General features: G+C 44.7%; 1 protein-coding gene and 1 long non-coding RNA gene across 7 annotated transcripts in view; one reads left to right on the top strand and one right to left on the bottom strand.

The window, feature by feature from the left end:
- The first annotated feature begins 514 nt into the window (after nt 1–514).
- Nucleotides 515–24,352, top strand: part of LOC311594848 — a 32,404-nt gene continuing 8,566 nt past the window's right edge. Inside the window, exon 1 of one of the 2 annotated variants that reach the window (XR_014778233.1) lies at nt 515–1,113. This is a non-coding gene — a long non-coding RNA (uncharacterized lncRNA). Of the gene's footprint in view, nt 1,114–16,782; nt 16,869–24,352 lie in introns of those variants that run through there. The other variant, XR_014778234.1, reaches the window with a different exon arrangement.
- Nucleotides 19,699–24,352, bottom strand: part of CDH17 (cadherin 17) — a 61,729-nt gene continuing 57,075 nt past the window's right edge. For all 5 annotated transcript variants that reach the window (XM_084776897.1, XM_084776894.1, XM_084776895.1 and 2 more), the window contains exons 16-18: nt 21,719–21,835; nt 21,483–21,596; nt 19,699–20,610 (exon numbers count right to left, since the gene is read on the bottom strand). In XM_084776897.1, coding sequence (XP_084633023.1) covers nt 20,522–20,610; nt 21,483–21,596; nt 21,719–21,835 — 320 coding nt within the window. In that variant the 3' untranslated portion in view covers nt 19,699–20,521. The remainder of the gene's footprint in view (nt 20,611–21,482; nt 21,597–21,718; nt 21,836–24,352) is intronic.

Here is a 24,352-nt window from a genome sequence, read left to right as displayed (position 1 = left end):
TTGGTATCGCCACTGGCAGGGAAGCGAACCGGGAAGAACTGAGAATGAAAGCTCGGTACAGCCAGACTTGATCAGTCAGACTGGATCAAAATGCCATGGTCTTCTTCTTCCTCTTCTTCCTCTTCCTCCTCTTCCTCCTCCTCCTCTTCTTCCTCCTCCTCCTCCTCCTCGTCCTCCTCCTCTTCTTCTTCTTCTTCTTCTTCTTCTTCTTCTTCTTCTTCTTCTTCTTCTTCTTCTTCTTCTTCTTCTTCTTCTTCCACATTTAAGCACAGTAAAACGTTGAGAAAGGGTTTCCATGTGTCAGTTATCACAACAAAGCTTTAGACATGGCACATAGACCCTCCTTCTAGAGTAGCAAAGCACCTGTGACCTTTGCAACAAGACTGAGTTCTATTGGCTGATAAGCAGAGCTGAAGGAGGAAGGACTTGTAATAAGCATGGATTCTATTGGCGGAGGATGCAAACGGATCTTCTTTCGCAAAGATGAGTTCAATTCACTGAGAAACCATGGGGCCTAAATGAAAAATGTTCGGCATTTTGGAGGATTCAGGAAAGCTGGCTCCACAGAGCAGCAAAAAGATCACCAGGTTGTCAGATAGCATCCCTCCAGCCTTCCATTGTAGAAAATAGGCTCTCATGTTGACAAGCCTGGCTTCCCAGTGCTCACTCTAAGCGATGCTTCCTACAGGAAGTGTTTTCTCTTCATTCATTTTTAATTTTTGTGGAATAAACATTTTTTTCAAAAAAAAAAAAAGGTGGTAGTAGGAGACAGCGTCAGGAAAAAGGTCTTTGGAGTAGAATTTTCCAGACTAATGACATAGTCCGAGACTGCTTCAAAAATCAAGCGTCAGCAACTAATGGGTGTTTTGATGTGTGAAGATTATTTCTTAACTAGAAGGAATACTTCTTGTAACCAACCAAGAGCTCCGGGACTCCTGAGAAGCATTTGAAAAAGACTGCCTGTTGTTCAGGGAACTCGGACATGTTGACTGAGAAATGCCAACAAGACTCCTGGAAAGATGCCCGGAAAGATGCCCGGCAGCCACCAGCCAGGCCTGTTTCCTTGTCAGTCTGGAGCCAGCAGCCACTGGGCTCTGGAACATGAGTGAAAAGGTGTGTTTGACCTTTTGTCATTTTATGCTTCGGTGCATCATTTTTATGAGCTTTCTGCTAGACTCGGCGTGGCTGTAGCTGAGCCGGTACCTGTGCTCACTGGGTCAAGCAGGGAGCCTCTTCTTATGTGTGGCAATCAGATCCACCTTCTGAGGCACACAGATAGGCTTTGCCTTTCAGAAGATACTTGAAAGCCACAGAAATGGACATTTAAGTTTAAAAATTATTGCATCTATGTGTGTGTGGGGGGGGGGCTGAGTGTCATGGGCTGGCTGTAAAGGTCTGAACATAACTTGCGGTTCTCTCCTTCCTCCATGTAGGTCTTGGGGACTGAACTGAGGTCCTCAGCCTGGGCAGCAAGTGTCCTTACCTACTGAGCATTTTCACTGGTCAAACTTTTTTTTTTTTACTTTTTAATTTAAAAATGTACAAACTGTTGACTGAAATACATAGAATTCTCTTGGCTACAGTATGACTATCTGCTGTATGTGAGTATTAGGAAGATTAACTGTTTTGAATAAACTATCTAGCATAGTGCGGGCTGCTGATAATTTCTCACTCTAGTTTTTAATAGAAAAGTAAGCATGTTAATTCTCCAAATCTATTTATTTTGAATAGTTGAGAAGCTAGCTTAACTCTTGGCCAACGGAGAGTAGAAGTCTTAGATCATCAACTAAGGCTTTATCTCAAGTGTCTAGCATAGATTCCTTTGTTTTCAAACCAGCCAACTACCTTCCCTGATTTCGTTTAGAGTTGCTTTGCCACTCTTGAAATAGGCTGCGGGGGCATCGGTCCCAGGAGAATCGACCTTGATGTCATCAAGGAGTTATTTGTGACGCTGTTCTTGACACCCCCTGCCCTACCCTGGAAAACCTGAAGACTGTGTCACCTTAAGCATAAGCTTCTGAGCCAGATGGTCTTATGAAGGGGGAAAAAAAAGTCTATTCTTTGGAATGTTCTAACGTGGAAACCAATATCCAAGAACGAACTGTGAAAACAGTGTCTCTGCTATTTTTAGAGCACCTACCCTCCGCTTTCTCCTCCTCTTGAATAATGACCCTGACCCTGACACCGAGACTTACGGTTCGAGGACCAAAAGCCGATAAAAACCGTATCAGGTTCATTTTTGGCAACATCATCCCTGCTGTTCCCACAGTGATGCTCAGAATAACTCTGCCAAAAAGGATAGCGCAGCCGTATCCGGTGGTCCGAGAGCTCACGGATAAGCAGCGGGGGTTGGAGGGTGTCTAGTGGGGGTGGAGAAGAGAGCAGAGTGAGCGGCTGCTGGCCAGTCACCTCTAAGAACAGGTGTAGTCACTCTCCTCCTGAGTAAAGCAGCTAGAGCTGGGGCCTCCCGGGTCGCTGGGAGGAATTGTGGGTACCAGAAGCTGTTGCTCTCTACAACAGTCCCATAGTCACCTGCCTGAGCCCTTAGGAACTGGAGCCAGCAGAGAGAGAGAATGGTAAGAGAAAGAAAAAAAAAAAAGAAGCAACACAACAACCCGGTGCCATTTATCGGGGACTCACGGTCTTATTTCCTGTATGCTCCCACCTCCCCCATCAGCCTGAGAGAGCACTCAAAACAGAGTCCTGGGAAACAGGGCGCCATGCTAAGATGGGAAATGGCTTCTCCGAGAGCCCTGGCTTATTACCAGTACTCACAGACAACTAAAGCTACATATTATAATCCCCGGCTTTTGTTCCATCTTTCCTGCAAATTGTTACATTATTATGGGCAAGACAGAAACAAGTTGAGAATTCCTCTCTCCCCAGTTCTGACCCCAGTGTAAAAATTTTTGAAAAACTGGTATTTTGGGGGGTGTGTGTGTGTGTGTGTGTGTGTGTGTGTGTGTGTGTGTGTGTGTGTGTGTCCTTTTCTCTTAACGTAGGTGGAGGGTGACTACTGGAACCCAAAGCAAACAGCTATACTTTGTGAGTTCTGAGACACTGGCCTGAGAAAGTCGCAGTTGCCCTTCTAAAATCCATTCTTGCTCATTCTTCTGTTAAGGGAAAAACTTAAGGCAATTGCAGATGGTTTATTTGAGCAAAGAATGCCTCAAAACAAAGGAGACTCGGAGTTCTGCCCTCATGGTGGGCGGAGTGCCTTTGTAGGCTGGGCACAGGAGCAAGGTTGCAGACTGGCCTGATGGTGGCTTCAGCTAAGTGTTTCCTTATTTGGGAGTGGTCTCACCATTTGGGTATGTGTTGCTAACTACGCTCTTAGGTCAGATTTAGTTCGTGTACTAAGTTAGGTTGTGGTTTGCTGTGTCGGAACTCAAAGGATGGAGACAGCCTCACAGGAAAATGGTTTCCAGTTTATAATCCCGAATCCCAGCTTCCTTCTTAGTGTGGGCCTTGGGCGAACTAAGTGCATGCCTATTCTGCTGCTGGGCCTGATACAGAGTAAGCCTCCTCCTTCCCAGGGGCTGGCTTGAGGGCAGGCACATATGCCTCTCATTTGGACAGTGAGATGAGAGGAGGTTGCCACTGACGTCATCTTAGAAAGTCTCCCCTTTGGTGTCTGGAATAACTTCGACACAGAGCTGGCCAGCTATGCAGAGCCAGCTTCAACCTGGCAGAGGCAAAAAAAAAGGGGGAAAATTCCTGAGCCACCCAGGTGAGGCACTGAGTCAACAGCCTTGATTTCTAGGTGTCTGTTTATGTCCGTTTGTTTGCATTCTTTCTGATTAAGTCAACTAGAGATGAATTGCTCCACTGCTTGGAGACAAAAGCCTCCTTCCTACCTAATGATATACTGCCATCATCTTCTCCACTCAGCAGTGAGTGCAGACAGAGTTCAAAGCCATGCCTCTCTCCTGTAATGACAAGTTCTAACCTGCTAATAAATCTGAGAATGGCACATAGTCCCGGGAAGGCAAGTGATGACAAAACTGGTCCAGACACTCAAGGGACTGGGCCATCAAAAGGAGTGATCTGGTTTCTCATCAGATGGGAGGCCTGAGGCATATCCCCTAAGTAGTCAGAGTGACACAGCATCCTGACCTTTGGGTAGGACAGGAACGGAAAGGACCCGCCGCCCAGTAGATCTTCGAAAGCAGTGGTTTTCAACCCTCAGGTCTCAACGCCTTCAGAAGTGAAACGACCCTTTCACGGGAGTTGTATATCAGATATCCTGCATATCAGGTATTTACATTATAATTTAAAACAGTAGCAAAATTACAGTTAGAAAGTAGCAACAAAAGTAATTTTAAGTTTGGGGGTCACCACAACATGAGGGACTGTAGTAGAGGGTCACAGCATTAGGATATTTGAGAACCACTGTTCTGAAGGGACATTAACCATTTTCACAATATTAAAAATACATGTCTGCAGCATTTTTCTATATACAAAGTGCTTTTCCGATAAGACCTTAGTTGTGATTCTTTGAATAATCCTACTGAGGTATAAGTTTGCTCCCATTTTATGGATGAGGAAACTGAGTTTGGGACTTGTTCCAAGTCTCTTGTTTAGGTGACAGATCTGGGAATGAGATTTCAAACCTCATGTCCTTTCCTTGTCATCGCTGTATTTCTGAATGTGACGCGTGTCCCTCAAAGTGACATGCTCAAGGGCATATAGTTTTAAATTTTTGCAAATAGTTTGGGGAATTACTATTTAAATGTTATTGCTGTAACTCTAAGCATCTTGAACTGGGGCCAAGTCTCACCCTTCTACACGGGTAGAAAAAGTACCAACTTCCATGACAGTTTCCAAGCAACGTCCATCCCTGAAGCCTGACTCTACTATTGTCTCTGGGCAGGGGAAATCCTTTAGGGCAGGCAGTCAGCCTCCTCCATGAGCCTGTTGGTCAAACCTCCTACGGAATTAGAACCTGCAGCGCAGACAGCGCGCCCATGGAAAGAACTTTGCCCTGTACAGTTCCTTAAAAGTGTGAGGGAGGAGTCTCTCACGTCTCTTCTGTTCCCCCCTCCAACTAATTCCCCAACTAAACAGTTTTACTAAGAAAACAGACCTCTTGCCGTGGGTTCATGGAGAGATTGAGAGTTGGCTCCTTGATGCTGCTGGCTGGAGTTTCTCTTTGCTGGTCCATGAACGTGATTATAAACCAGTTTGCCTCAAGTGAGAGCACTTCCTACAGCCCTATTCTTCTGTCCTGATTAGCAGCAATGCACACTTCCGGGAGATGCACCTCCTTGACTTTCCTGGAGAGGGTTTAGGTTTTTTTTTTTCATTTCTTAAAATTTTCTAATTGTATTTCTTATATTTTTAATTAATTAAAATCTAATCATACCGTTTCCCCTCTACCTTTTCTCCTTCCCACTCCTCCCATATCCCCCTTCCTGGCTTCCTCTCAAATGGCTTCTTATTCTTTCATTAGTGTGGGGTGTGGGGAGGGGTATAAATAAATATATAAATGCAACCTGCTAAATGTACTTAGTATTGTATATATGTGTATATATATACACACATATACATATATACGTATATTTATATGTACACATATATGTATATATTATATATTAGTTATTATATTATATATTATATATTATATATATTAGGTGTACCACTTGGTTCTCGATAACCATTTTGGGGGACTCATCCTTGGGAAAGACTAATTTTCCCATCTTTTGGTTCTCTTTAATTGCCAGTAGCTCTTCATCTCAGCATGGGCCCTATGAGATTGTCCCCATTCACATAGGCATGTCAGCTGGTGTTGTCATTGTGCTGGTCTTGCTTAAGCCGCCATGTTGTTGAGATTTCATGGACGCAGCTTTCCTATCTAGAAGGCTCGATCTCACAGCACACTTCCTGGCTGCCTCACAGAATACTCCATGGCTGTCTCAGCACACTTCCTGGCTGGCTCACAGCACACTTCCTGGTTGTCTCACAGCACACTTCCTGGTTGTCTCACAGCACACTTCCTGGTTGTCTCACAGCACACTTCCTGGTTGTCTCACAGCACACTTCCTGGCTGTCTGGCTCTTAAAACCTTTCCTCCTCCTCTGAGATGTTCCCTGAACCTCAGGTGTGGGGTTGTGGGGTAACTATAGCAGTTGGAGCTGGGCACCTCACAGTTGCTTGTTCTCTGCATTTTGACCAGGCTTTCCTTATTGGTCTCCGTGTGCTGCAAAAAGGAATTCTTATCAAAGAGTTCCTCATCATTGACCTGCTTCCACGCCATGTGAGTGCACTCGAGAGAGGGCTTGGCTTTTTAGAAGACATTTTTTTAATACCAAGTACCAGACACTAACCTTGTCTTTTTTGAAAATTTACTATAATTTATTCAGATTACATCCCAAATGTCATCCCTTCGCATGTATCTTCCTGTTGCCATCTCTCCCTCCTCTGCCCTGTTCCCCTCCCCTGGACCTCTGTGTTAACAGTACCTGTTATTGGCAGTGGATTTCTGAGGAATCTGAAGATTTACTGAAATGCAGGCTGACTTGCTCAGTGAACCACAGTAGGTCTGAGATAGACAACTAAGGGTCCCGTGAGGGTGAGCTTGCATATAGTATCCACCATGACAAGACCCTTGCCACAGGTGCCACAGTGAGCAGAGTCTCAGAGCAGGTCTGATTTATGGAGCATCAAATATGTACTATACTACATAAATGCTTGGTGAATCTGGCCGGCCCCCAGCCTGGCCCACAGTGAGTTTCCACTCCACTAGAGGCAGATATCAAAGGAGGAACTGCCAGGTGGAATACAATATTAACTCCCCCTCCTTATTCCAAAGTTGTAGAATTTTTAACTGAGTATATGGTTATCAAGCTAAACCCTGTACTTCTAAGCATCCTTTGCAGCTACATGTGGCTGGCCCTGTAACAAAATTCTGGGTGGTGCACTATTAAAAGTAAATCTGTAGAGTATTTCAGTTGTGCTTTTTTTTAAAAAAAGCATGTGTTCCCCACCCATCACTCTACCCAACTCCCACCTTGCCTGGCTTTGATTTCTTTGGAATGCAGACAAGATGGCAGGTGTTGGAGACACCACCCAGTACCATGGGATGGAAGCCAAGTGTGATTCTGTCAAGGCTGCAGAGTAGAAGGAACCAGGGCACTAAGAGCTGCGCATCTGCTGTGGCAGCCCTGGACCAGGCCCTAGACTTTCACCTGAGGCAGAAGTGGACTTGTCACTAAGCAAATATGTGCTTACAAACAACATACATTGCTGCTGAAGGTAAGAGTTACTTCACGTCAATTTCTCTCAGTGAATGCAGTAAGCAAACATAACCTTAGGCTTCTTGGGCTGTTTTAGTGACTACTGAGGAATTTATATTCTATTAAACCTCAACATTTCATGACTTATGAGATTCATCACACACTAAGTTATCTCCAGCAGTGCAAAAAAGAAACACACTCGCCAGGTTTTGAATGAGTTTTTCACCAAAGGCTCTGTTATGACAGCAGTATGTGTACTGAGGTCAACACACAGCCCTGCCCTTCAGTGCCTCAATGGCCTTGCTTGTGTCACTTAAGGAAGTATTTGCCACCGGTCCCAGGGGTCCCCAAAGGTACGGCACAAGTGCTTCCAGCCAGTCACTCCCTTTTCTATATCCCACCATCCTCACAGCCTTGTAAGTTTCCGCTGTCATGGCTTGTCACCCAGATGCCACCGCCCAGAGCAGGAGTGCTGGTTCCCTCTATCCAAACCCCCAAACTTTTCAGAGGGGAGAGGGTCCATAAGTTCTTTGCAAAACCAGAAGGACTTGTTTTGCCCCTTTGGCCGCTCTGTCTTTCCTGGACTGTCGGGTCACCTCTGTCCAGACTCCTTAAGATGCCGCTGTCAGCACTGGACCCGCTCTCTCCACCAGGGGTGGCACTCATCCAGAGAGCCAGCCCTGGTAACAGACATCAGCGAATCTCTTCAGTAGTCTTTCTTTTTCTCCCCTTCTTCTACAGGAGCCCATCTTCACTGCTGACCATCCCGAGACTGATAAGGGGAAGAATAAAGTTAAGTACTTAAAAGATGCATCAAGCATATGCAGAGGGGCAGTCTGGCAGGATGGAGGCCCAAGGACAGCCAAGGGTGACTAGGAAGTGTGCAGACATGGGTGTGTAGGAGTGTTGGGCAGTAGGGGTAGTGCATTAGCCTAGTAGCATGCTGGAGGCATGGAGAACAGAGAGAATTTTCAGGAAGGAGCATGCCCCAGGTGCCCTCTCAGAGGAAGCATTCTTTTCTAGACCCAGGATGGCTGCAGGGAACTCAGACACAACAGCCAAATTTCCAGCCACTCCGACCTCATCAAGGTGACCCGGTGAAAGCTGGTGGCCAAGCCGGGCGGCGAACTTTTGGAAGCCGTTCCCTCTTCTGCTCAGTTGCCCCTGTAGGTTTATCAAGGATTCCAAAAACCTTTCATGCCTGCCTGCTATGGCCATGAATGAGATGCCATTGAGTGAAGGACGAACTGAGGTCACATGAGCCCTGTATTCATTCCAGGTTGTGTGGTTATGTGAGGGTGGGAGATAAAGTCAAAGTTGGGGCCAGCTAGGACCAAGGCAGTACTCTACAAGGACAAGTGTGATGCAGACACAAGCAATTGCATGCAGGGCTTGTTGGGGGCATCCAAGATGGCTTGAAGAAGTCATCTTGTCCAGGGTGAATAATATAAGAAAGCAAGAGGAGAGTCCACATCACCAGAGGCTAACTGGGTGGTAAAAGCTAAGCTATGGTTATTGACCAATAAATGGGTCACGGGTTACCTAAGAGAGGGAGATTCTAGCCATTAATGGGGCTGAAGCAGGGATGGAGCTGAAACTACAAGTACTAACAGTGGAGAGGACGGACTGCTGCAGGAAGTGACACGGGATGGAGGTTAGAGAAATTGGTTCCTTATCGTGAGAAGGGGCGGGGTTGTGACATCATGGGAAGAAGGGATGCAGGAGCCAGTGAAGTGGATGACACAGGAAGAACAGAATGCAGGGAGGAGGAGAGGACCCAGTGGAGGAACCTGGTTGGTAGGCAGGAGGCCTCTGGGAGAGAGAGGAGTCATGTCTCTGAAGATCTTGCAGAGTCTACTCGCCCCCCACCCCACCCCCCACTTTTTTTTCAACAGCAGCAATACAAAAATCTGTGCTGGATAGTTGTCAGAAAGAAAGGGGAAAAAAATCTTTTAAAATGATTTCCGTAGAAGTTCCATAAAAGAATAAATCTCTTTGACGACAGGAAACATCTTTGAAGAAAGAGAACTTGGTGGAAAGCTTTAAACAGTGTTGGAGGCAATACAAGTTACAGATGCACAAAATCCAGCCTGGCGAAAGAGGAAAAAGGGGGTGGGGTGGGGGGATTAACATTAAGTACATCTCGGGCAATGGAAAAAATGTCCTAAGAGACCATATTAATAGAGTGGGGTTATCTGCAATGGGGAGAGACATTAGCTAATGTTTCTCTGGTTGTGAAACAAAAGCAACAGGCTGAGAGCCCTGTGGATTGTTTCAACAAGGGTTGGGAAAGTTCTGTTGCAGTGCGTGACAACCCCCCTTACCAGCGGGAGGACAAGGCTTTCTCCCGCCTCCTCAGCTTGACTTTTGGGTCTCCACAGTAGACCCCAGCACCCCAGCAGCTAGCTTGTGTGGACTGTTTTGTCTTTCCTGCACTTTCTTCGGTTTCTTTTTTTTTTTTTCTAATAATTTATTTACTTTTATTTTATGTGCATTATTGTGAAGGGAACTGGAGTTACAGACAGTTGTGAGCTGCCATGTGGGTGCTGGGAATTGAACCCTGGTCCTTTGGAAAAGCAGACAGTGCTCTTAACCACTGAGCCATCTCTCCAACCCCATTTCTTCAGTTTCTTTAACAGTGAATGATGATGGTGATGAAAATAAAGGATGCTCTGTGCCATAGAGCTGTAAAGGGCAAATGAGCTTAACACACTCCAAGTGCTTAAAACAGTATTCTCTCAATGACTGCTTGCTACATCGTCATTATTGGCAAGGGGCCATTATGTCTATTTTACACATTAGGAATTTGCATGTTTAAATTTCCTCACTAGCCTTAACTCAGACAGCTAGGAAATGTTAGGGGCTGGGCGATGTCAGGGACTGTCTTTATTTAAGAAACTAATTAGAGTGGTGAGCTAACTGCTCCAGGCACCAAGAGAGAAAACTGAGGCACCAGAATGTGTGGGTACCAACCACTTGCCCAGCTTGCCCTACTGCAAGCAGTGGGCGACTCACTCTTGCTCCTTGGACTTGCCATCCACTGGGTGGCCATGGCCTCTCCTGGGTGGTAGCCGTCCTGCGGAATTGTGTGAGCATTTGTTTCTCTCTAAATGAGTAGAGAGGGAGCCATTTATGGGCAAAATCTCTAAACCTTGACCACAAATATCTGCTAACTGGGGGGGGTTCTCCGTGTCTGGGTGGTTTATCATGTGAAATGCAGCATGAGGTCACAGCATTTGCAAATGAGTCACAGACTGAGATTCCATGCTAAACTGAATGCTGCGTGAGGTCCCACTGTGCTGTATGGAGACTCACGGCCCACATTTACGGATTCTGGTGTACAATGACGTCCCCAGCTGCTGCCATTATCATCTTGGCATGACCAAAGGAGAGCCTACTACCTCTGTGTGCTGCTCCCTCTCTTCCCTCCATCTTTACCAGAGAGTGTGTCCATGGTTACCATTGTCACCACCTGATATCAAAATCCAGGTTTGTCCAGGCTAAGGGGCGGGACTAATGATGTCATCAGTCAAGGGAGGGGATAAATGGGTGGATGCCCCCCCCCCTTTTGGCTTTTTCTGATTTTTTTTCCTTCTTATCAGCGGGGTATATAAATGTAACATAGTCTATCGTAGTTGTGTAAGGTTGCAAGTAAATAAAAACTGGACTTAATACGCGTTTTAAAAAATGGAACTTTTTTCACAGATTCAGTGGCTCATATTACCATCTCTCCAGCCCTCCATTCCCAATAGACTTTTTAAGGCCAATTTTATACATACTAAAGTAGTTCTTTGTAGCCAGCATATATTTGTCTGCTCGTCAAGGGTCTGGTAGAATTCAGCAATGAGTCCATGTGGTCCTGGACTTTCTTCACTGGGAGATGTTTTCATTACTCCTCCAATCTCATTAGATGCTCATGACAGAGCCTGACGATCTCCCGGGTTCAGTGATGCATGTTACAATGTCACCTTTCATGTCTGGCATTATTGGTTTGGCTCTTTTCTGTCTTTTGGCTTATTGGATTAAGGGTGTGTCAGTTTTCTGTCTTCTGGGGACCCTGGGTTTGTTTCACTGATCCATTGTAGCTTTCTTATGGTCTCTGTTTCCTCTCTCTCTCTCTCTCTCTCTCTCTCTCTCTCTCTCTCTCTCTCTCTCAATAAATAGGGTTTCTCTTTGTAGTCCAGGCTGTCTTGGACTCACTTTGTAGACCAGGCTGGCCTTGAACTCACAGCGATCCACCTGCCTCTGCCTCCCAGAGTGCTAGGATTACAGATGTGTGCCACCACACCTGGCTTGCTTCATTAATTTCAGTCTGATCCTTTATCATCTATTTCCTTCTATTGGCTTTGTGTTTTCCATGTTCCTGATCTTCTAAAGCCTTGAGATTAGGTTATATAAAATCTCTGACTTTTCAAAATATTTTATTAATTTATTCATATTACATCTCAATTGTTATCCCATCCCTTGTATCCTCCCATTCTTCCCTCCTTCCCATTTTCCCCTTATTCCCCTCCTCTATGACTGTGACTGAGGGGGACTTCCTCCCCCTATATATGCTCATAGGGCATCAAGTCTCTTCTTGGTAGCCTGCTATCCTTCCTCTGAGTGCCACCAGGCCTCCCCATCAAGGGGACGTGGTCAAAAATGGGGCACTGGAGTTCGCATGAATGTCAGACTCCACTCTTCACTCTCCAGTGAAGAATTTCCTGTCCATCGGCTAGATCTGGGTAGGGGTTCGAAGTTTACTGCCTACATTGTCCTTGGCTGGTGCCATAGTTTGAGCAGGACCCTGGACCTAGATCCATCTGTCATAATGTTCTTCTTGTAGGTTTCTAGGACCCTCTGGATCCTTCTATTTCCCCATTCTCCCATGCTTCTCTCACCTAGAGTCCCAATAGGATGTCCTCCCCTCCCACCCCCTTTCCTGGTACCTGAAGACTTTCATGAGACATGCCGCTTGGGCTAGTGTCTCAATATAAGTGAAATTTCTGACTTTTTAAGTATAGACACACAGAGTAAACTGTCTTAGAAATGCCTTCCCTGTGTCCTACAGATCCCATATTGTCCCTCGTCCTCCGTTCTTTCTGGGATTGTAAGTGCCCCACCCCGACCCCATGTCACTAGCCACTGACTGTTCAGAAGCACTTTGTTCAATCTCCATGGCTTCTTTTAATGCTGATTTCTTATTTTTTATTAACATCTGATGAGAAAATGATTTTAGGTTTTTATTATACTTATTTTGACTTGCAATTTATGGCCTAAATTATGATCTATTCTAGAGAACGTTCCATAGAGTGCTGAGATGAATGTATGTTTTGCAGATATTTCCTTGGTTTTTTTGTTTTTGCTTTTGCTTTTTTTTTTCCCTGAATGACTATTGGAGAGTATGGAGCCACCTTCTAATACTGTCCTGTGGCCTCTCTGTCACTTACAACCCACCAGTTTTTCTTTGATGAAATTGAGTACATTGACATTTAGTTCATAAATAGTTACAATGATTACAACTGCTTGAGGTTTTATTCTGTTTAGCAATATGCAGAGGCCTTCTTTATGGGCAATATTTTAATTGTACTTCTTAGAGTATTTTTTCTAGTCGTGAATGTAGTTGAGTTTAAAGTTACCATTTAACTATGTCTTCTATTTTCTCCATTTATACTTTGCCCTTTGCCGCCCCTTTTGTTTTTTAAAGAACCACTTCATGTAGTTTCTTTACCTACTTAAAAATACAGTTAATATTTGACCATGTCCCCTGGAGGGGGAGACCTGATGGCACTCAGAGGAAGGACAGCACGTTACTAAGAAGAGACTTGATGCCCTATGAACATATACAGGGGGAGGTAATCCCCCTCAGGAACAGTCATAGGGGAGGGGAATAAGGGGAAAATGGGAGGGAGGGAAGAATGGGAGGATACAAGGGATGGGATAACCATTGAGATGTAACAAGAATAAATTAATAAAGGAGAAAAAATTTAAAAAAAAATATGTGCATATGTGATGCTGGCATAACATGTCCTACTATTTAACAGTAGATGTTTTTATAAGTAATAGGAACACATCCTAATGATAAGGTACAGTACAAATCAGGAACATAAGTGTTAGTATCAGCACTGTGTGCTGTATATAACTGTATTGTTATGCTGTTATGAAATTGGCAGGGCAGTGGGTTTGTATATACCAGTGTCCTCACAGGTGTGACTAATGTGTTGCCTTATAACACAGCAGGGACCCCCACGTCATGAGGCTTAAAATATGCACTGCCAACTTAGAGCATCCTTCACGTTATATTGTACCATTTTACGCATAAGATCCCTCATCACTATACTTCATCACCTGGTAAACTCAGTGGGGTGGAGGTGAATATATATGAAGCGAGGAAAGTACTGAGGGGGGGACTGGAAGGAAGGGGCTGGGGGTGGATTTGATGAAAACACCTACTCATGAGTGGTCTCTCGACTTAAAAAGAGGTAGATAAAAGAAAATAAGACACATGAGACACGCTGGGCAGGGGGACCACAATTTGAAAACTATTTGGGTGCTGACAACGAGCTTCCTATGTTGTCTCTTTAATCAAACTAGACTGGAATTTATTAGAATTGTCTTTATTTTTGCTTTTTGAGAATAGGTTTCCTGTGGTCCAGACTAGCCTTGAAACAGCTATGAGGTTGGCCTCAAACTCCTGATCTTGCAGAGTGCCTAGATCTCGATCGGAATGTTCCTACCAAATATTAAAGCCATAAGTTAAGAGACCAAAGTATAAATTAACTCTGCGGAGACATTCGACACACCGGTTGGTTCAGCAGTGATGTCCCCCCTTTTGAGTCCCCCCCCTTAAGTCAGCAGGGCCACCCGTTGTTGCTGTTGTTGCTGCTAGATGACGGAAGTGCAACAGCGTACTCCTCAGCATCAACACTGACGGATTTCTCACGCTAGAGGAAGGAGCCCATGCCTACTGGTGCAGCACTTAACATTGTCATAACAACAGCACTACCCTCCATGAGCTTTTGTTCCACTCTCAGTTACTGTTTCCAGCCACGCACAAAGAGCCACTTAGGACAAACTTCCAACTTTTTCAAACTATATCCTCACTTTATCCTCTTCACTGGAAGTTATATTTCATGTATTCACCTATTAATTAAATGAACATTTACTGATCATCTAACATGCATTAGAGGCCCTGAATCAATTGTGTTAGATGGTACTGCCATCTTAAAGATTAGATTCCTTTGAATCAGAGCTCTGCGGTTTGTGGAAACTCAGACTGTAGCTCCCGAGGGCGGACATGCCCAAGATGTCTGCTGCCCAGCCTGCTGCTGTTCAGCCTGACACCGCCTTCAGAAGCAGGTGGGGAAGAATTGGGTTATTCATCTTTTCCTGTTTTCCGTTTTGCTCTTGGAACATACGATTCCATTTTAAAAATTGGTAATGTTTGTCCTGAATTTGTTCATCTGAAAGTGATTTAAGGCAACTTTTAATTTAATGATTGGAACATTTTGGGAGCTTTTTCCAGGGCACCAAAACTTTTAACATGGCTTATGAATTCTGTTGTGCTTGACTGACTGTTCCCAGCTGTTGTGGAGCCCTAACCAGCTCCCTCTGCTCCCACAGCTGGACCTCACAGGCACCGGCTTCTATCCTGATGTTTAGTGTCGGTCTTAGAACGAGGTACTCTCTGATTATAGTAAAATTCCACAGATGACCTGAGATGAGCAAATATCACAGTAAATATGGACTAATTGGTTTTTTAGACTATCCTTGGATATACCTAGAAATGAGTCATTCTAAATAAATTATTATCTAGATGAATCCTTGACCCTAGAATCTGGAAACATCCAAAATTACACACAAAGACCAGAAAGGGCTACAAAGAAAATGGAAGAGGAAAACAAAAAGCAAAGCTGTTGCAGTTGCTGCTTATGAATAAGAAAGTAATAGCTGGTCATTTGTGGGTTAAGCTGTGGAAATCTGAAGAGCTTCCTTAGCTGAGTTGGGGCAAACACCCTGTCCCCTGAGAGAACTTTTTTGGTGAGGCCCCACTGACGACAGGAGAGGGCTCACTTCCCTGGTTTCTTTCCTCATTCCTTTCCTGACCCTGAGAATTTTGCTATGCTTCCTTTGTATTTTAAATATTCTTTAATTAGGGGGTAAAATCCTAGAAGTATTACTAATATTAATCTGTTTTTAAGGAGCTGAACATACGTCAAAAAGAAAACCATTCAGGGCAGAGTTCGCAAAAGCGCATACCTAAATGATTCCTTTCCGAGCTCTGTCACGTGACCTTGTCTCAGCCAAAATGTAGCAATTAATATTCCCTTCAAACTCTGGGACCGCTAGATGCTTCTGAACAGTGGGGAGCTTTTGTGAGGCGCTTTGAATTGTTACAGTACAGGTGGAAGTTATTCTGGGCTCCTTGTTGCTCTTGTCCACTCAGATCTAGTTTGGTTTAAGGAAGGGATGATGCAGTTAAAACACAAACGAGCTAAGCTTCCATCTCTAGTTGTCTTTGGCAAGAGTGACAGCGTTTGGGTTATGCTGTGTTTTAGCCAGTTTTCCATCAATGTAACAAAATAACTAAGGAAATCAACTTAAAAGGAAGAGAGAAGTCTATTTTGGCTTGTCTGAGGGTTTCAGTCTGTGGGCCGCTGGCTTTGATGTTCAGGGGGTCTAATTCAGGAAGTCCATGGTGGAGCAGAGAACAAAGCTCCTCACCCTACAGTGACCAAGAATTATTGACACAGAGGAGGGAACAAAGTCCCAATATCTCCTTCAAGGCCACACGTTTAATCTCTTTCCATCACACCCCACTTCCTAAAGGTTGGGTTCTGCCACCTCCCAATAGGAAAAACCAGATGGCTGGGGGAAAGCATCCCATGAAGAGATAAAGGGTAGTAGACAGCCACAGGCTGTAGACCAACACTTTAACTTTGGGGGCACTTGGGATGCAAACTGTATATACCAAATGGTTAGCTGATGACAACTTTAAAGTCAAGTGAGTAGAAGCAACCTGCAGAGCCCAAAAGGACAATCAGCGAGTGGGGCTTCTCTGGCTTCATTCAGTGTTTACCGGGCAGCTGTTGTAGAGAAGATTCTTCCAGGGAGTTTGTGGAAACTCACACACATGATCTCCTACCCTTGAGATCTCAGGATATATACTTGATGCAGTGAGGCAGGGAGGCAAGCACATGAACAAGCAGAGAGACCTGATGGGCTAGAAAGAGACGTCTCTCCAGATAATTAAGGGAAATGACTGTCTGCTGAGCGCCAACGAGGACACATGCAGATGACAAATCTTGATTTTTTTTCTTCAAAAGATTTTGACCTTCAAAATCTATGATATGCACAGTCAAAGTAGCAGAAGTACATTTCTATGTTAAAATGGATTTTTTAAAAAAGACTAAAGGATAGACTATAATTGGTGGATCTATCAATACTTCTAAAACCTCAGATGAATTCTACAATAAAACCACATGAGAGTCTTTCTGAACATGGGGACTTTCTTTGTCATGGGACATAAGAGTGAGAAAAACATCCATAATTGTGTTTCCAGAATGTTCTCCTTCCTGTATCAAAAACTTCATGCAAGTTCAATTCCACGATCCCTCAAGGGAGGCCCCAAACTACACTAGAAAAATCCAGGTAAGTCTTTATGCTTTTAGCCTCGTGTTCCAATAAAGGAAAGGAGGGGACCCGGATGATCCTGGAAGCCAGGACGGATCCAAACAACAAAAGAGCATCAAACTTGCATGGAACGGAAAACTACCCTTTATCCCTTCACAGGAATTTTCCCCCTGCCCCACCCCCTAGCCACCAGGTTTTTCCTCTCTGGCCACCCTCAATTCTTGAAGCCACCCACTATGTTCAAACCTTACAGGTGGAAAGCCTGTTTTTATGAGGCAGGGTCTCTCAGTAGCCTTGGACATCACCAGTTACACTAACTCAGCTGCTGTCTTCTCCTCCACAGTGGTGGGCTATAATCACATGAACATGCCCAGTTTTTTTAATATGAGTTTTGGGGATCAAACCCTCAGGTCCTCATGCTAGCATGACAAACAGATTATATATAGACCGAGCCATCTCCCCATCCACCGACCCCCACCCCCACCCCATCACCGAGTAAACTAAGCCAGTTGTTAATTCACAGCAGAGTTCCTTGTATATCACAGGCACCGCGCCCCCTTTTGGGAGACGACAGTCACCAAAACCCCTGACCCAAGACACAAACTAATACAAGACTACATTTCGCAATATGTCATAGGAAAGAAAGTCACAAAGTGCTATGCTAGAAAATGACGGGAAGAGTATCTCCGCGGAGGCAGCCTTTAAACCGAGTTCTAAAACAGAAAAACAACTACATGAAGGGAGGTGGGAATAGGAAGGTCTTCCAGGCAGAGACACACTGAAGGGATAGAAAGAGTGTGACCTTAAGGAAGTCGCAGATGGACAGAGGGACAGAAGATTAGTGAGCAACCATGAGGAGGCAAGAGATGAACGAGAGAGTCAGAGCAAGCAGGCCAGAAAAAGGACCCAGTGCTCCACGTCACTCGATCGCTGGGACTCAGCCAAGGCTCCTGCAGTCCTCCTGGTACCCAGCACAGAGCTTTGCTTGAGTGGACCGGGCAATGGGAATGACTCACAGGTCACAGTCTTGGGCTGGTACTTCTGGAAACTTCCTGCTCATCAATCACCCCCATCATGACTTTAGATGAGCTAAGAGGCTCTCCAGGGTCTCCTTCAACCTTGTGTTGGCCACATTCAGCCCTCACTTGGGCTTCCCCCAAGGAGGTGGAGAGTTTGGTGGACAAGAATGGCCTGGGTGGGCTAACAGCATGGAACGCATCTGAAAGCTGAGAGCCACACTGCCTCTTTATTCTGGCTTCAAGCTTTTGCAATTTGGGGAAAACATTTAACCCTGGAGCCATGAATTCCCGACCTACAAGATAGCTCTAAAGAAGGGCACTTTCTTGGGGTTTCTGTGAGCATTAGTGCTCAATCCATGAACATCGAGTTCAGCGAGGGACCCTGTATCAAAAAAACCCGCTCCCTCTCTGTGTGCCCTACAGTGCCATCAGAGATCTCCTTGCAGAAGGGAGAATCTTAGCCAGGGCCTCCTCATCCTGTCTGATGCTGACCTCGCTACTCCACCACCCTTTCCCTGTTCCAGTGTGCCCCAGGAACCAAGGCCATGACCACCTTTGGCTGTGCCTAAGCAGAGGCCCCAGGAGGTTCTGCCTTTGAGGTCTACTCTTCGCCAAGAGCCAGAGAAGCAGTATTGGTTTATGCTTCCAAAAATACCCCGGTTTCCTCTCAGCCCTGTGCCTAATTTAAGAGTAACTACAAATACAGGGTAAACACATGTGCTATTTTGGTCCCCAGTACACATCCCCTTTTCTTCCAAATGCAGCCCTGGATTATAGCCACACACATCAGCCCGGCTGTTGCAATGGCAAACATGAAAACGGTCTCCTGGGTCAGATGAGCACTGGCTACAGGAGCCAGCCTGTGACTTTCCTGCCCCCACTGTCCTCTCAGCTGGCACTCCTAGGGCAGTGAAAGGGGCCTTCAGTTTCTCTCCAAAGAAAGCAGTGACTTTTCAGGACAGACAACACATGGAATCTGAACCACAATTTGCACTGTAGCCATCACCACTAAGGCCTTAGCCCTTGAAATCTCAGAAAGCTATCCTCCCGGCCTTAGAAGCCCAGATAGGTTACAGAGGACTGACACTCAGCAGATCCTCAGGAAGTCATTTAGAAATGTTAAATGGTTCTACACCACGCTAGGTGAGAAAACCCAAACGCGGAAAAATCAATAAAATGGGAAGTAACTACATTGTAAAACTATCCTGTTAAAATAAATATTGTCAAGGATGTTAAATAACCATGTCTCCAAGCGCATGCGCAGAGGGTGAAGAAGAGGTCAAGTTGAAGTATCTCTTCTGATGAAGAGGGACGTGGCCACTGGGATGCTCAGCTCCAGCCTATGAGGGGACAGCAGGAGTGGGAAAGAACCAGTACCTCCTCAGCTTCGTCGTGGGGTTCATGGGTTTGGGGGTGGCAGCATGATCCAGGCTACCATTGGCTGAAGGATCTCTTAGGTGGAGGGATGGCTTTCCTCTGCCTTCCCCAAGTCCCAAGTATGTCTGTGGGAAGTCTGCACGGGTGGTGTCAGGGCCCATGTGTCTAAAAGCTGAGGCAGGCAGTGATTTAAAAGTTTGCAGATCCATCCTCTTACATTAACTCTATATGGAAGACAATTGTGAAAAACAACAAATAACCAATTCTGGACATACCTGCCTCCCTACACACACACACACACACACACACACACACACACACACACATACACACACACACATACACACACACACACACATACACACACACACACACATACACACACACACATACACACACACACACATACACACACACACACACACACACACTAAAACAGAGATCTGAAGAAATAAAAACTGAAACCAACATTTATTTCTGATTTCCTCACCACTTCCATGCTTTCTTGTTTCCTATACATGATAAATATATAACAAAACTTGAAAGTACAAATAAAACATGCCCAGCATACATGTAAGCACGTACGAGTGAGCAAACCCAGACAACTCGTCCGTTCCTGTACCCAGGTTTATGAAGTACATCTTCCTCGAAATAGTGCAAGGTCTCCAGGGTCTGCTCCATCACAGCAGGGCGGAGGACCTCCATTAAAGATGGTTAATAACACAGAGAAACTGTTCATACCAAGGAACAAAGCTGCCCACTTATCCTCCCACCCTCACCCACACCCCAGGACTTTGCTTTGTTCTTTCATGTGACACATTCTAAGTTCAGTGTAATACCAAAAGATGAAGGAACAGAGGACAAAATAGAAAAGAGGTAAATCGTGTCTCGGATGTTGGTGCTAGATGACGGATATGTCTCTGAAACACCAATATACAGGATGCACAATCAGCTCACCGTTGTCTCAGGGGAAAGGTCAGGTTGTGGAGCTAAGGCTTTCATAAAAGAGGAAAATGTCACAGGAAAATGGAAAATAACTCTAATGTCGACAGAACATAAAACATCTAAGTAGTATAAAATATTGCAGGACAAGGGAGGCATGCTATCAAAGAAATTATAACTCACATTTTGGATGAAATTATGAGATTAAACAGATGGGTCCCTGATATAGCACACGATGCATAAACTCTACCAATTATAGTTCCCATTTGGATGAAGTTAAACAGTTGAGGCAGTGATAAAGCACGTGCATAACTTGACCATTTCTTCTCAAATTCAGCTTCTCAGAGGCCTAGCCTCAGGGGACTGAGGGTTTTCAACTTTATCTTTCTTTATGCGGATGAATACAACTGCTAAAATTATACCTGAAAAGAGAAAACTCAGGGTCAAACACGTACAGTCATCAGATGTCCTGTCACTTCTCCGGCCGTGATGAGGGTAGGAGTGGGGAATGGGTGGCGACCCTCCATCTGTGGGGTCAGATGGCATTTCATTGTTCTAGTGGCTGCGGAACTCTGGGTATCGGCTCCCTTGGATGAGTAAACGGATCACTTGTCATCAGTATGTAGGAAGCCCCCCAAGTTATAAGCAATCTGGAAGCTGACATAATCTTTGCTGAGGAATAAAGGAGCGACATCCCAATGCCTCCGAGGAAAAGCATTTCTCCTTCATAGAAGGTTGCTAACTTGGCTCAAAATAGAGTAATTTGTATAGAAAGCTTGGTGTGGTTTCAATTTTGACTGTCCTTCAAAAGTCCCCAAGTCAGCTTTACTAGCAAGTGGCTTCCCCCTGGACAACATACCCTGAAAGGGAACAATAGGACCCTAGCCTCTTTGCTGGCTCTCTCACTTGTTCCCAACAGAGAGGTGAGCAGCTTTCCTCAATAAAGGCCTGCCTTCCTGTGGACCCCAAAGCAACAGGCCAGTCAGTCAGCCATGGACCTCTGAAGCCAAAGCCAAAAAGAAGCTTTCTAAAAAGAGTTGATTATCTTGTGTATTTGTTACAATAAAGAATAATCAATACAAAGAGTTTAAACATCAGCAGAAAATCCAAGCAAGGCAACTACAGGTAGTGTCTCTGAACCAAGATACTTTGATCTGATTGACTGGTGACCGATACTCTTGGTTGGTACTCAAGTCAAGAAAGCCCCCAAAACACCCCCTGAAGTGATGACACAAGGAGCTAACATTTCTGAGGCCAGGGACAGGGATCCTCGGCCCTGAGAAATCATACTCACCAATGACCAGGAAAGTGGTTAGAAGTATACCAACTGCCATGCCCACAGTGGGTATCCCGTCCTGCCTGCCTGCTGGCCGGAAACAGCTTCCTTCCACACAATGGCAGAAAGTAACTGGAAAGCAGACAGTGTTTGGGAGGATAAGGTTTTTCAGTGAATGGTTGCAGAACCAATCCCACTTTAAAGACAAGCATTTCTTGAACTGCCCATGGTGACAGATATTCCACGGTGCCTACCTGACAAGGAGACAGTCCCTTCCATGGGTGGCCTCCCCCCATCGTTGACACGGACTGGGACTTCATAAACTTTTTCCTCAAAGCGCGTGTGCTTGGTGGAGAGTCGAGCATGCGTGCCTGCCAGAATGGGAGGAAAATGAATCACATGACCACACAACTTCAAAACCCCCACTCGGCAGGAATAACGCTCAATCTTTGCATTGCTTATGACTGGAGAACAGTCTGATATAGGTGATACTTCGAGTAATTTAACCTATATTTTCCCATGACTCTCACCATGAAAAGTGTGCTAAACCCTCATTTAACTTCTTCCTTACCTATTTGTATCACCTTTATCTCCTTCTTCTGTGTCACTGCTCTAACTTTATAAGTACTATACTGACCAGGAGGAGTCAGGGAGAACGGCACATCCTTCTTTAAGTATGACATTGGCTGTGAGCTTGCTGAGCATTGCCTTTGTCATACTAATCTATGCTCCCTGTGTTCTTAGATTCTCTAGAACTTTTATCATGATGTCCATTGCCCTTTCGTATCTAGTGAGATGATTGTTGGTTTCTGTTTTGAGTTTCCTTATATGATTCTTACTGATATATATGTGTTAAATCATCCCCCAAATCTCTGGGATGAAGCCAACTCGGTCTTGGTAGATAGTTGCCTTTGGTGTGTTCTTGAGTTTGGTTTCCAAATATTTCGTTGAGATTTTTGTGTGTGTGTCCAAGTTCACAGAGACACTGACTTTTTGTTGTTGTTGTTGTTGTTGTTGTTGGGTCTTTTGGTGGTTTTTACATCAGGGTAATATTGGCTTCATAGAAAACAGAACATTTCCAAATTCTAAAATCTTTATGTAAGCTGGGCAGTGCTGGCACACGTCTTTTACTGCAGCACTGGGGAGACAGAGGCAGGCAAATCTCTGAGTTAGAGCTTGCTGTTAACTTGTAGGGACAAGAAACCCAGGCTTGACTTGCCATTGCAGCTTCAGTAACACAGACCTAGGAGAGGACATGTAACTACAGTTCACAGCGAGGAGAGTATGCACACCTGTGCTGTGTGGATCCATAAAGGGCTCATGGGGCTCAAATTACTCAGTGGGCAAAATTCTTGCTGTGCAAATGCAAGATTCTGAGTTCTAATCCCTAGAAAGCCAGGCATGACAGTGTGCCTGTGACTCTGGCAAGGGAAATGAAGAGGAAAAGAGACAGAGACTGCTGGATCCTTGGAGTTCATTGGCCAGCCTTACCCAGTGCGTAAGCTTCAGGTTCACTGAGACCCTATCTCAAAAATAACTAAGCTGGAGAGCAACTGAGGCAGGCAGGTTAACATCCGACTCATACACTCGGCACACACACCGAATGCAAATTCCAAGTAGTTAAAGCACAGCGTCCCCAAGTCTTCCACTGAGTGTTAGTGAGGGTACGCACACAAATGAAGTTCCCAAGGCTGTGAAAGAGCCACTGCCAGCTCTTGGGACCCTTTTCCTCCTACTGGGTTGCCTTGTTCAGTCTGGATATGAGAACATGTGCCTGGTCTAATTGCATTTTGTTATGCAGTATTCAGTTGATATCCCTGGGAGACCTGATCTTCTCTGAAGGGAAAGAAAGGAGTAGTGGATGTGGAGGAGAAGGGAAGGGAGGGGGAGGGAGGGATGGATGGAGGGGGGGGGGCTGTGCAGAGATCAGATTGAGCTCACAGAAGAATTTTTAGCTCAGATTGGGCCAGGACAGACTTTTCAAGTTGTTAACCAAATTTAACTACAGTTGAAAATAAAAGTCAATATTAGCAGGAATTTTTTAAGTGCCGTATATTTAATAAAAGTTTGTCCTGGGTGTGGTGGCGCACACCTTTAATCCCAGCACTTGGGAGGCAAAGGCAAGTGCATCACTGTGAGTTCGAGGCCAGCCTGGTCTACAAAGTGAGTCCAGGACAGCCAAGGCTACACAGAGAGACCCTGTCTCAAAAAAAAATTTTTTTTTGTCAGCATGCTAGAAAATGGAATAATAAGAAAAACTCACCAAATACATGCATGAGAGTAGATAAGGACAAGAAAATAGTTATATATTCAATAAGCTAGAAGCTTAAGAATATTATGTATAGAAATGAATACTATGAAAAAGACACAAATTAACTTGCATCAGTGACAACTAAAATGTTTGATATGAAAAATACATTTGATGGAATAAATGAAAATAGGATATGACAGAAAAATCAGTGAGCTTAAACACGCCAAAATTGAAACTACCCAAAATGATACACACAAAGAAAACAGAAAAAAAATGTACATCTCCAAAATATTAGTAGACAGAGTTATAAGCAACCCATAGGACACAAAAGATAATTCTGTGGTATTATAAATTAGAGAAGATGTGAATGCAGGTATAGTAACCCAAGAGAAGTCTGTGGCACTACATGCCCACCTCAACAAAGAAAAGATATCCCAAATTAACTGCCACCAGCTCCACTTTAGTAAGCGTAAAATAAGTGCAAATAAAGCACAGCATAGGAATAAGAAAGTAACGATCCAGGCAAGGACATACCAAAGCACAGAGAAACTCTGATAGCTAAAATATGCTTCTTTGAGTCTGTGAACAAAATAAATAAACTTGTCCCCTGATTGATTAGGAAAAAAAAAAGAAAAGA

This window comes from Acomys minous, assembly GCF_964271855.1.
Source record: "Acomys minous genome assembly, chromosome: 1".
Classification (NCBI taxonomy): domain Eukaryota; kingdom Metazoa; phylum Chordata; class Mammalia; order Rodentia; family Muridae; genus Acomys; species Acomys minous.
This window is presented reverse-complemented; position numbering and strand designations above follow the sequence as displayed.